Source organism: Herpailurus yagouaroundi, unplaced genomic scaffold (genome assembly GCF_014898765.1).
Source record: "Herpailurus yagouaroundi ecotype Mexico unplaced genomic scaffold, PumYag 189, whole genome shotgun sequence".
In the NCBI taxonomy this organism is placed as follows: domain Eukaryota; kingdom Metazoa; phylum Chordata; class Mammalia; order Carnivora; family Felidae; genus Herpailurus; species Herpailurus yagouaroundi.
In genome coordinates, this window is record NW_024412420.1 from 643115 (window position 1) to 656269 (window position 13155).

Sequence of the window (13155 nt, forward strand, 5' to 3'; positions counted from 1 at the left end):
TTATCAAAAACAGGTAAACCTGATCTATGATGTTAAAAAGTCAGGAAAAGGGAGGCGGAGGGAGCAGTAACTACACAAATAGTTTAGAATTACTGCTTTTGCCTATCCTTGACACTCTGCCTAAACTGTCATACTTCTTGCTACTGGCTTCAACATCAATAAATCATCTTTAGCAAATGTTTCAGATGAGTTTTGAGTGGTTTCTGGATATCCTTAGCAGCTCTAAACTCATTGAAGTCTTAGTAATTACACTTCCCTACACAACATATGGGACATGTTGATATGTTGATTTCTAATCAGTTGACTAACAAAATTTTAAAATAACATACCAATCGCTATAGAGCGCAAATAAAGTTTCTCAGCATTTTCATACTGATTCATGTCATAATTGTATAAAGAAGCCAGATGTCCCACGGAAAGGGCTACTTCATAATCTTCTTGACCAAGAAGTTGCTCTTTAATCTGAATTGCTTTGATGTGCATTTCTTCAGCTTCCTGAAAAAAAATGAAGCTGTATTAGCATTAGATTATATTCTTTCTTATGTTAACAATTCTTACCCAACAAGCAAGATTCTTCTAAATGCCAAAAACATGGATGGCATAACATAATCAGATCAGAAACCATACTATGTTAATCCAAAAGTCGCCTATGCGCAGCATTACTACTTTGGGAAGTTACACACTTAGTTGATGACAGTAATAGTGTCCTATGCCAAAAATGATGAGAAAACTTGTCCTGGTAATAAAAAATTATTAGAAGAAATTAACATTAAAACCTTTTAAAATGAAAATTATTTGTTAACATGATCCCAAATTTAATTGAACCTTGTTAAGAAACCCCATACTATAGTATGTTCATTCACATAGGCATACACTTGATTAAGAATTTATACCCCAAAATTCTAAAAGAGAATTCAGTAAATTTTTATCATTACAATTAATAACACCTTAGTATCTGACATTCCCTGTATACCAGCCTGATGCCCCGCTGTTAGCTATATAATCTATAGTTATATAGTCTATATAGTTAGCTATACAGTCTATAACTATAGACTATATAGTTATAGTCTAACTATAATAACCATAATAGCCTTTATAGTTTTTGATGTATTCTTATTTTTCCAGGGTCTGGATTTTGAATTTTGTTTATATTTTGACTCTGTTGTTTTACACTAGCTATCTTCTCAATTTTTTCATGGAATAAGGTAGGAGAAAAATAAATGTACACTCTGTTATTTTTAAAAATTGTTTAAAGTTTATTCATTTTTGACAGAGACAGAGGGTGAGGGAGGGAGGGGCAGAGAGAGAGGGACACACCCTGAAGCAGGCTCCAGGCTCCAAGCTGTCAGCACAGAGCCTGACACAGGGCTTGAACTCACGAGCCATGAGATCATGACCTGAGCTGAAGTAGGATGCTTAATTGACTGAGCCACCCAGGCACCCCAATAAATGTACACTTAAATAGTTAAGATTACTGATGATATATTATTTAAGACTTGTTATTTAAGACTGGACTTTATTACCTAAAATTATTTAGTAAGAGAAAAATGTAGTAAAACAGGCTTTTACCTTAAATTTTCTCATTGACTGGTAAAGTCTTCCAAGGTTTCCATAGTGTTTTGCAGTCTGTACATTAAATTCCCCAAAAGCTTTTTTAGCTAGTTGGAGTGAAGACAGGTGCAAATCATGAGCTTCTTGAAGCAGCCTCTGTTCGGTTTCTTTATTATGACAGTCAATTGCAATCTCCTCTAAAATAAGAGCTGATTAAGAAAGCAATAAAATTAGCGTAAATAAAACCATCAAAGCTAATCAGAGCATATAATTTAAAATTAAATTCAACAAATGTTTGTGGTTATGGTTTAGAACTGGTAAAGATGAAAATATTCCACTTTAATGAAAAAATATACTTTGGGGAGGGTCATTCTACTTCGGATAGTATAATGAACTTCGAATTTAAAAACAATGGTACACATCAAATATTTTGCAGTATTAATTTCTGCTTTACTAGAGTGTTATATTTTGCCAATGTGAATTTCTTATGTAAAGCAATCCAAGACAAGGAGGAAAAGGCAAAATTTTTAAAGTTATGAAACTGTGTCAAGGAGTACCTAAGTACTGTTGAACATTTTGAAGCCAAACTTTATAAAATATAACCTTTAACCAAATACAACAGAAAGAACTGGTTTCCTCCTACTCATTTGACCAACTAAATCAGGCAAGAAGACAGTGCAATTTCAAAGTCACATACAAGACTTTCAAATTCCACTTAAAGTCTTAAAAATACATATTCTTTTACGAGGTGATTTTATTTCTAGGAAAATTGTCCATATGCACAAAAGTAAAAGAAGTTTAGTTCATTATAGCATTAAAAAAATTTTTTTAATGTTTATTTTTGAAAGAGAGAGAGAGAGAGAAACAGTGTATGAGCAGGGAAGGGGCAAAGAGAGAGGGAGACACAGAATCTGAAGCAGGCTCCAGGCTCTGAGTTGTCAGCACAGAGCCCAAAGTGGGGGCTCGAACTCATGAACCGTGAGATTATGACCAAGCCAAAGTCAGATGTTTAATTGACTGAGCCACCCAGGCACCCCCATTATAGCATTTTTAAAGAACAAAAGGTTAAAAACAATATAAAGGACAAATAATAGAGGTGAGGTTAAAAACATTAGAAAAGGATATATATCCGCATGTACTGCAATGAAAACATGTTCACAATGTATAAAGTGAAAAAAGCAAAATACAACTAAAAAAGTTCATTCATTTCATAATTTGGGGAAAAACAGTATAAAAAATATTCACCAAAATGCTGAATCTGGAAAGATTCAGAAGATTCAGAAATTTAACCTTAACCAAATATAACCTTTAACTTAATTTATTATTTTTCTTTTTTCTCTAACTTTTAATTTTTACATTAAATATGTATTACTTGTGCTTCTTAAAAATGCAAACCTAGAGAGAAAAAAGAACCAGTTCCAGAATTAAGGTAAAAACTTCTCCAATATGCATGGCATTACACTAGTGGCCCAATCATGCTGGCAAAATAAATGCTTTCAATGAAAGGGCTTTGGTGGTGATTAGAAGAAAAGTGAAAATAAGAAGAGAAGAAAGTCAGGGCACCTGGGGGGACTCAGTCGGTTAAGTGCCCAACTTCTGCTCAGGTCATGATCTCATGGCTTGTGAGTTCGAGCCCTCATCAGGCTCTGTGCTGACAGCTCAGAGCCTGGGGCCTGCTTTGGATTCTGTCTCCCTCTCTCTCTATGCCCCTTCCCCGCTCACACTGTGTCTCTCTCTCTAAAATAAATCAACATTAAAACAAATTTTTAAAAAAAGAAGAGAAGAAAGTGGTATTTAGTAAGAGTCCTGCAACATTAAGGGTAACCTGATATAAAGCTGCGTTTCAAAATCCTGCACTATAAAGTTGAAGGTATGTAAAAACTCATCTATAGTCTGCTATCCATGTTACTGTGCAATAATCATGTGCTATTCTTTCATCCTCCTCTCAAAAGAAATGAATGAATGAAGGCATGACAGAGGAAAAGGAGGAAGGGAGGGAGGAAGAAAGAAAAAAGAGACAAAAGATATTCTGGCTTATTAAAAATACTATATGAGAGAAGTTAACCTTTTTACTATGAACTACTGGAGATTCTTAAGTAGAGCTGCAGGCAGATACATTAAATCAGTGACCTGGCTATCTTAGTAATATGTAGATATAGTCTAATCCTATGCTACTACCCAAGGAAACAAATAGTCTTAACATATACCATATATCATTAAAAAAAATATGAGACTAGACATATATTACAATTGACAGCAAAAGAAATATAAAAATATATATATACACACATATATTGGAGACTAATTGTAAAGGGTACCTTTCACCCTCTTTGAAGAAGCCAAAAGAAGATGATCTTCAGGTAGAATGTGGGTAATGATACCAATAGCTCTTTCTGCATGAAATCTGCAATACAGACAGATATATTCTGGCATTTTTTAGTTACAAATAATTAAAGCATTTTTTTAAAAATCACAATTTATAATGTAATACCGATGGAATTTCTAAAACTATCTGTGGTAAAGGGTGCTGGTTTTTGTTTTTTAAATTTCCAATCTGTTGTGGACTGAACTTTTGGCATCCAACAGATTTCCATCTCCCACAGAATAAACTGTGAAACTGTTATTGCAGCCTACAAGTCTCAACATGATCTTTCACTGGGGCTGCTTCTCCAACCTCATCTACATTCTCAGAAACAGCCCTCTCCTTGCCCTCCAAACACAAAGGCATCGCAGTTTTCTGAACATGCAAAAGCATACTCTCACCTAAGATTCTTGCACTTGCTTTACCGTCTCTACAGAATACTCTGCCCCTGAATATCCATCCATGGCTTACTCTTCAATGAAAAGCCTCTCCAGACAAGCCTATACAAAAGTCCCTAAAAAATTTACTATAGTTCTTTACTCTTAGTTTATTTTATTCTTCTTCACATAGCAAGTATTCTCATCTGATGTGTTTGGTTGTTTGTTTATGGCCCCTCTCACCAAACAGAAGGTAAGCTATCTGCCTATTTTATCTACCAGTTCTTCTCAAATAACTCCAAGTCTTCTATCCCCATCTGCCAGGTAATTATTAATTTTCTCATATCTGTCTTCCAATTCACTAATGGTCACTTTTGTTGTGTCCAATGTGCTGTTTAACTTGTCTACTGAGTTTTAATGTCAATGACTATGTTCTAATACTAGCTATTACATTTTATTTTTTCAAATAGCTCTTACTGAAATATGATTCATACCACACAATTCACCCATTAAAATGTACAAATTCAGTGGTTTTTAGTATATTCAGAGTTGTGCATCCATCACCACAAGCAACTTCAGAATATTTTCATGACTCTAATAAGAAACTCTGGCATGGGATGCTTGGCGGGGGGTGGGTGGGTGGGGCAGGGGGCGCCTGGGTGGTTCAGTTGGTCAAGCATCTGACTTCTGATTTCAGCTCAGGTCATGATCTAATGGTTTGTGAGATCGAGCCCTGCATAGGACTGTGCACTGATAGCGTGGAGGCTACTTAGGATTCTCTCCCTCCCTCTCTCTCTCTCTCTCTCTCTCTCTCTCTCTCTGTGCCCCTCCCCCACTCACGTGTGGCACATGTGCATTCTCTCTCAAAATAAACATTACAAAAACAAAAACAAAAAAAGTCTCTCTTGACTATCTTCCAACTCTATCAGCCCTAGGCAACCACCAATTTACTTTCTGTCTCTTACAGATTTGCCTATTCTGGACATCTCATACAAATGGAATGATACAATATGTGGTCCTTTGTGACTGGTTTTTCAATTAGAAGAATGTTTTCAAGGTTCATCCAGGTTGTAGCATCTATCAGTTGTTTTATTTTAAAATCTGCCCTTTTTTTCACCTTTATCTACCCTCCAAAATATTACTGATTCCTTCTTTTACATCAAGGTCAGCAAATTTATTCTGTAAAGAAACAGATAATAAATATTTTATGTTGTGTGGGGCCATATACTCTGTCCCAACTTCCCAAACTCTCCTGATGTAACATGAAAGCCACAGACAATACATGAGTGAATGAGTATTGCTATATTCCAAAAAAACTATTTTCCCCATAGGCCATAGTTTGCTAACCCATTTTATATATTTAATCATTTAAGAATACTTACTTTATAGTATCAACCAAAAAGTTTTATTAGCTGATACTGTTTGGGTTCTAATCCTGTTCATTGTATCTGCTGATTCCCACTAATAGAAGAAATGCTTCCCTAGTGGATTTTGAAATACATATTTTTAAAGTCTATTTATTTTGAGAGAGAGTGACAGACAGAGAATCCCAAGCAGGCTCCATGCTGTCAGCACGAAGCCTGATGCAGAGCTCAAACTCACAAACTGTGAGATCATGACCTGAGCCAAAATCAAGGGTCAGATGCTTAACTGACTGAGCCACCCAGGTGCCCCTATTTTGAAATATTTTTATGGTGAGTTCATCTTAGGTAGAGCTAGATCTATGGAAAATCTGTATGGTTTCAGTTGAGAATTAATCATCTTCGAGAGTTTTGCATTTTCTTCCAAAAGGCATCTCAGGAGAACTAGCAGTCCTAAAGTACTTTTTAAATGTTTTCCTCAGTTTGGGGGTTCCTGAATGTATGACAGTTATAAATTCTGCTATGAGGCTCCTTTTTTGTTCAACTGAGAGCCCAACCTGAGATGAACAAGTTTCCTTGCCCTCTTTCTTGTCAATGGGAATTTTTTTTTTCCTCCCAGTCTGCCCTTTCTTTCCCTGAGGGTGCAACCTTGATCTTGGCTTCATCTGAGTGTTCACTTCTAACTCACACCTTCATGTGGGCTAAACGCCTCTTGAATCCAGGATTGCTGTCGAACCAAGGGTACAGAAACTTCTAAGCTTTCTTGTCACCCCCGGGCAGTTATGCCATAGTTCATGTCTACCCTATTGGATTTTAGTCCATGACTGGCCCTTGGGGATTTCCTCTCTCTCCTTGAAGCTCAGTTACACATTTAAAAAGATGATTGTTATATTTTATTCAGTATTTCTGCATGTTTTGAGCAAAATGTTTCTATCATTTAGACAGAGGCTATTGGATTATACCCAAAGAAAAATTATTAAAGCATTCAAAAGATAAGCCATATTCTGCATGAAGATATACAAGTCTCAACATTAAACCACATAAAATCTAAATGAATGGCTTATAAATTGGTACTATTTTGGATGACTTCAAAAACATTTTAGGCATCTTGTTAAGACTCCAGGAAGACAAATTTAATCCATAAAGGATTAAGAAAAACAAAATAACAGCAACAACATTTAATCTCTCACTGAAAAGGAACGTGGAACTTACAGTGCATTGTCAAATTTCCCAGAGCTATACTGGTGAACATAAGAAGAATAAGCCAAGTCTTCATGAGCTGTTGCTACATGGATATTTTTGCCACCAAACACGGACTGCCGAATGTCAAGGGCTGCCTGAAAGAGTAATGAAAACACTACTATAAATCCTTAGAAAATGCTACCCAGTAATATTAAGCACCCTAGTAATTTAAATATATATTCTATGTACAATCTCATCAGTTTTGAGGCAAAAGTCTTGCTGTATTTAAATCACAAGAGAACATAAAAATCACTTATAAGGCCTGATTTTCTGAAGACTGAATCGAACTTAAAAGACAATGGTTTCATACTAAAAATCATTCATATATCTAGGAATCATATCAGTATTTTTGTCTATGTCCTTCTTCAAAAGTGAACTATAAAATCAAGAATGCCTTGTCCAGAGTGATGGCATAACACATTTACCTGAGAATGACTAATATAAGACCTAAAAGAATTGTTATCAACTCTCGTTGCTATTACAAAGACAGGTCTAATGACTCATACCAAATCAACAATGAAGACAAGTCATTACGGGGGCAAAATGATAAATGGAAAAGTACTCTTAAATATGAGCCCACAAGCTAAAAATTCTTTTCCTGGATAGTTCTCTTTAACTCTTAAAACATTTACTTTTAATCCTTCTAGATATTATTTAGTAAAATAATGTGCCATATTTGAGGAGGGGCTCAGAAAGAGTTGTTCTTAGAAAGCGGTTTATACACCACAAACAAATACAGGTCAGCAAGGCAATTCCAGTTTAAAGAAAAAAGTGCAACCATTAACATACCTGATAAATTGCAACAGACTGACAGATATTATCTACATTGAGTAAGTAGAACCCATAATCTAGCAGTGTATCAGAGTATTTTGGGTGTTTGGATCCAAAATGATCCCTAAAAAAAGATATAAAACTATTAGGATATAAAGCAGGGAGAGACAATTTGAAATGGTATTTTTATTAATAATCACCTACCGTGCCAAATACACTGCATGTTTAATTAGCTGTTCTGCCTTCTTAAATTCACGTTTTACAACACAAGCCTAAGGATAAAGCAAGATTAAATAACTCTCAGTTAATTAGTGTGCTAAAATAAGTACGTATTATATATTCAGACTATAAAGGTCAAAAGAAAAAAAGCATCTTCAAACATAAATAAAAGGGTTCTATTTATTAATTTCTTCCCTTCCAAGCACTTGAAAATTCTATTATAAGCAGATCTGTACATATTCTGGGAAATTACAAAATTAAAAATTTTGACAGTCATGCCCAATACAAACCTGTTATAACAAAGTTATCTTACAAAGCTGGTATACTCCCATCCTTCCAGATTACATAATAAGTAAGTGGGGGGGAGGGTTCAATATAGTATTTTCTAAGCTGCTTATTTATATCTCAGTTCTAGAGTGGCTTCAGTATCTTGTAGTTTTCCTCTGTTAATTTTAAAATGCATAGAATTTCAAGTTTTCTCATTCTTAAAATATTCTGATTCATGAAAATAGCCAATAGTTTTCAAACTCTAAATATTATCTGCATATAGAAATACAAATCTTGGGGCGCCTGGGTGGCGCAGTCAGTTAAGCGTCCGACTTCAGCCAGGTCACGATCTTGCGGTCCGTGAGTTCGAGCCCCGCATCAGGCTCTGGGCTGATGGCTCAGAGCCTGGAGCCTGTTTCCGATTCTGTCTCCCTCTCTCTCTCTGCCCCTCCCCCGTTCATGCTCTGTCTCTCTCTGTCCCAAAAATAAAACGTTGAAAAAAAAATTAAAAAAAAAAAAAAAAAGAAATACAAATCTTGGAATCTTGCACCTATATATATTAAGTTTATTTTGAGAGAGAGAGAGAGAGAGAGAGAGAGAGAAAGGATGAGCAGGGGAGGAGCAGAGAGAGAATCCCAAGTAGGTTCCGTGATGCCAGCGCAGAGCCCAGTGCGGGCTCAAACTCATGAGCCATGAGATCATGACCTAAGCCGAAACTAAGAGTTGGATACTTAACCAAATGAGCCACCTAGGCACTCCTAAATCTTGCATATATATTAAACTGTCTTAACATTAAGTGTATATTCAATGTTTTAAATTAATTAAAAATAGAGTAATATCCCTCTTCTAGCTCTGATAATCTGAATAAAGTTATGCCACTTACTTGTCTAAAATGACTTATTTAAGAAGTTTTGCAGAATCTTAGACCCTTTTAAATTACAAATTTAGGATCTTTATTCTAACTGAAATTTCCATAATTAAAATCAACCAAAATGGAATACTCAAAACTGAAAAACCTCTGGGTAGAAAGAATATACTTGAAAAGTATGACACTGTGAGGCTGTAATACTACCACTCTAAGATTTAATACTAGGTTAGCCTTGAGGAGAAAAATGACCAAAGTCCCTACAATTGTGGCATAAGGAATTGAGGCTGCTGGAAAGGCTAAGAAAAACAAAAGCAAACTTGGGGCGCCTAGGTGGCTCAGTCAGTTAAGCATCTGACTTCAGCTTAGGTCACATCTCATGGTTTCTGAGTTCTAGCCCCATGTCCGGCTCAGTACTGACAGCGCAGAGCCAGTTTCAGATTCTTTCCACACACACACCCCACCCCTCCCCCTCTCATGCACACGCACGCACGCGCACGTTCTCTCTCTCTCAAATAAATAAACATAAAAGAAAAAGAAAAGCAAACTCAAGTTAGGATAGCACCAAAATAATGTTTCAATCTGTACTTCAGTGAGTTGTATTATCAAAATGAATTTTTTCATGGGTTTTCTGGATATAGGAAAATTAGCTCAATTCTATACATAGGATAGTTTTAGAAACCAGTTTTCTAAAAGCGAGCACAGAAACTTAGAAAATAGACCTTGCTGGTCCATGAAGTACATAATACCTAACTTGTTAAATAACAAGTTAACTAAAACAGACTTAAAGCTTGCTAAATCTTGTAATTCATTAATAATTTTAACATTATACTCACCTTAGAAGCTTGTCTTAAAACATCCACCACAACTTTGACTGGTAAGCCCACTGTGATTTCTTTCATTGCCTCAATGCACCATTTGTAAGCCTAAAAAATATTTACAAAGAGTAAAAACTGATTAATCAAACTGACAGTATGTAATGAAATGATTGTGTATCTCTCTCCTAAGCTTTCAAGTACCTGAATAAGAACACACACAAAGTATTTACACTTAAAATTTTCTGAGACTAAGTTTTCTTGAAAGCGTAAGTTTGTTACATTTTTCTTTGAAAAACTGACAATGAAGAAATCAAGAGCATGTTCTCTCTTGCCCACAAGCCTTTGCAGATACTGCTCCCTCTGCCTTGTATACATTCTTCTCTCCTGAACTTTTAAACCCAAGTTAAGTTAACCAAGTTAGTTAAGTTAAACCCACCTAACTTGTCTTTCAAGCCCTAGATTAGGCTTCCTATACTTTCTTCTCCTAAGGCAATGCTTATCATTTTGTATCTTAACTACCTGTTTAGTTGAGTGCTTACTCTGTGAGAACTACTATTCTAAGCACTTTATGTGTATTAACACATTTAACTGACACAACAGCCCTATGAGATGCAAACTACTATGGGAAAATGAGGTGCAGAGAGGTTTAGTGCCAGGCAATGTGTTAACACCTAGGTATCTATTGGGAAATAAAACAGTATGTCCTTCCTCTCCCAGTGCTTAGTGGAAGAAAATACTTCCTGTGCAAGCTTCCTTCTCCATTCCACCTAAAAGATTCAGAAGCAATTTTTATATAAAAATGAAATGTATGTGATTTAGGCCAAGAAAACCTGGTTTATAATAACCAGATGTTGTTTCAGAGTAGTAAGTTAAAATCCTTCAAACTGTAGTGGACTGTAATACTGCTTTAAAATATTTACTGCTCCTGGGGTGCCTGGGTGGCTCAGTCAGTTAAGTGTCTGACTCTTGGTTTTGGCTCAGGTCATCATCTCATGGTTCATGAGTTCGAGCACTGCATCAGGCTCCGCGCTGACAGCACAGAGTCCGCCTGGGATTCTCCCTCTCCCTCTCTCTCTGTCCCTCGTCCGCTCTGTCTCTTAAAGTTAAAAAAAAAAAAAAAAAAAAAAAAAAAAAATTTTTAAATATTTATAGCTCCTCTTTGGGGAAGGATATACTTCCCTTCCACATTAAAGATGACATGGTCATGTGATTTCCTTTGGCCAATTTAAAAACTAATTAAAAAATGAGAAGTGAAATGTGTGATTTCTGGGGAAAAGCTCTTAGAGCAAGTAATACTTCCTCATGATGTTTATGCCTCTGCTCTAAGGCTGGTAATGTTCTAAATAAAGGATGCTCACCACATGGTTTTGATCAAAGTGTAAACAATGTTAAGCAGAGCCACAGGCATCCCAAGACAGAATGTAGCATGAGCAAGAAAACCTTATTTTTCCATGTCATTGCTATTTTGGGGCTTATATTACCTCGGCATAGCTGAGGCCATGCTAATATCAAAATATGATGATAATTCATTAAGCTATATCCTCGATATCTGCATACTTTTCTGTAGCTATCAATGACAAACTTATCTATTTTTAAAAGAATAAGCTATCTAGGGTGCCTAGCTGGCTCAGTTGTTAGAGCATGTGACTCTTGATTTTGGGGTGGTGAGTTCAAGCCCCACACTGGGCATAGAGTTTACTTAAAAAAAAAAAAAAAAAAACTATCAAAATCCTTCAAGATACATTTACGGCCTTAAACATTCCTCATGAATGTGCTGAGTGTTGTAAAGACCACGAATAAAAAACAGTATAAACTCTTAATCTAAATGTAGACACAAAATAACTCAATTAAACAGTAACTGCCTAGTAAAGAAAGTGGAAACTGATAAATAAAAGGCATTTTTGTTCCACTGAATACACTGGTGAGTCTGGAAGACCAATACATTGGTAGAACTGGGTATGAAGCAAAGAATGGCAAGATATGAATCAATCTACGTGACAGAAAGAAGAGTGCAGAGTTCCAGAGGACAGTATGAACAACAGGAATGAAAAGAGGAATCAGAAGTGGCTAAGATGAGTTCCTATGCAGAGATATAAAAAGATGGGGGGGGGGGCGCACCTGAAGAACTTCAGAAGTATGCATTTCTTTCTCTCTTTTTTAAAAACGCTTATTCATTTTTGGAGAGAGGGAGCGAGAAAGAGAGGCAGAGGGAGAGAGGCAGAGAGAGAAGGAAGCACAGAATCTGAAGCAAGCCCCAGGCTCTGAGCTATCAGCACAGAGCCCGACATGGGGCTTGAACTACTCATGAACCGTGAAATCATGACCTGAGACAATGTCAGACGCTAAACCAATTGAGCCACCCAGGCGCCCCTCTTCTTTTTAAGTAAGCTTCACGCCCAGCACGCAACCCAATCAATGCCAGGCTTGCGTTCATGACCCTGATATCAAGACCTGAGCTGAGGGGTGCCTGGGTGGCTCAGTTGGTTAAACATCAGACTCCGGATTTTGGCTGAGGTCATGATCTCAGGGTTGGTGAGATGGAGCCCTCCCTGTGCATTGGGCTCTGTGCTAGGCCTGGACATGCTTGGGAATCTCTCTCTCTCTCTCTCTCTCTCTCTCTCTCTCTCTGCCCCTCCCCAACTTGTGGGAGCATGCGTGCACATCACTCTCTCAAAATAAATAAACTTAAAAAAAAAAAAAAAAAAAAAGACCTGAGCCAAGATCATGAGTTGGATGATTAACCAAATGAGCCACCCAGGTGCCCCTTAAGGTAAGCATCTCTACTACTCAAACTGTTGTTGGAGATCTCTCTCTCACTTCCTCCTTTACTGTCATTGGAGATCTCATAAAGTCAGCTATCCACACAAAGGCCTTCTGTGAATGGGTTCTTTGTTCTTGGTGTGTGAAAATAAAAGAAAGAGGCTAAGTTCTATATTTGGGTTGAGAAGCTATGGAACAATCATTGCACACAAGGGGCAGCAAAACAATCCATCAACAGAACTAATTCAGCAGATATAGGATTCATCATCAAACGTAACCAGAAAAACATACATAGCACCCCTAAGAAATTGAAGGCATGTTGGTAAAGGTTTTAGATTTTTACAGGTGGGTTTGATGTCTTCTTACATGGATATGAATAGCAGGATGATCCTAGCAGCAGGGTTGCACGTCATTGTATAATCATTCTAGAATTTTCTAGCTTTACCTCTAATTGTAATTTTCCTTTATGGAGAATATGGAATTTATTAATGGGGCAAAAATCAAGATAGGAATAATTATAAAATATGAAAGTTAAATGACAGTTATGTGGCAGCATAAAATA

At 36.5% G+C, this 13155-nt stretch overlaps 2 protein-coding genes across 2 annotated transcripts in view; one reads left to right on the forward strand and one right to left on the reverse strand.

The window, feature by feature from the left end:
• Positions 1-13155, forward strand: part of CHCT1 (CHD1 helical C-terminal domain containing 1) — a 73858-nt gene that overhangs the window by 27375 nt on the left and 33328 nt on the right. The gene's annotated exons all lie outside the window — the stretch shown is intronic.
• APPBP2 (amyloid beta precursor protein binding protein 2) overlaps positions 1-13155 on the reverse strand; it is a 52588-nt gene that overhangs the window by 5267 nt on the left and 34166 nt on the right. The window contains exons 6-12 of the mRNA XM_040496918.1: positions 9852-9941; positions 7869-7936; positions 7683-7788; positions 6864-6988; positions 3870-3955; positions 1570-1760; positions 330-495 (exon numbers count right to left, since the gene is read on the reverse strand). Coding sequence (XP_040352852.1) covers positions 330-495; positions 1570-1760; positions 3870-3955; positions 6864-6988; positions 7683-7788; positions 7869-7936; positions 9852-9941 — 832 coding nt within the window. The remainder of the gene's footprint in view (positions 1-329; positions 496-1569; positions 1761-3869; positions 3956-6863; positions 6989-7682; positions 7789-7868; positions 7937-9851; positions 9942-13155) is intronic.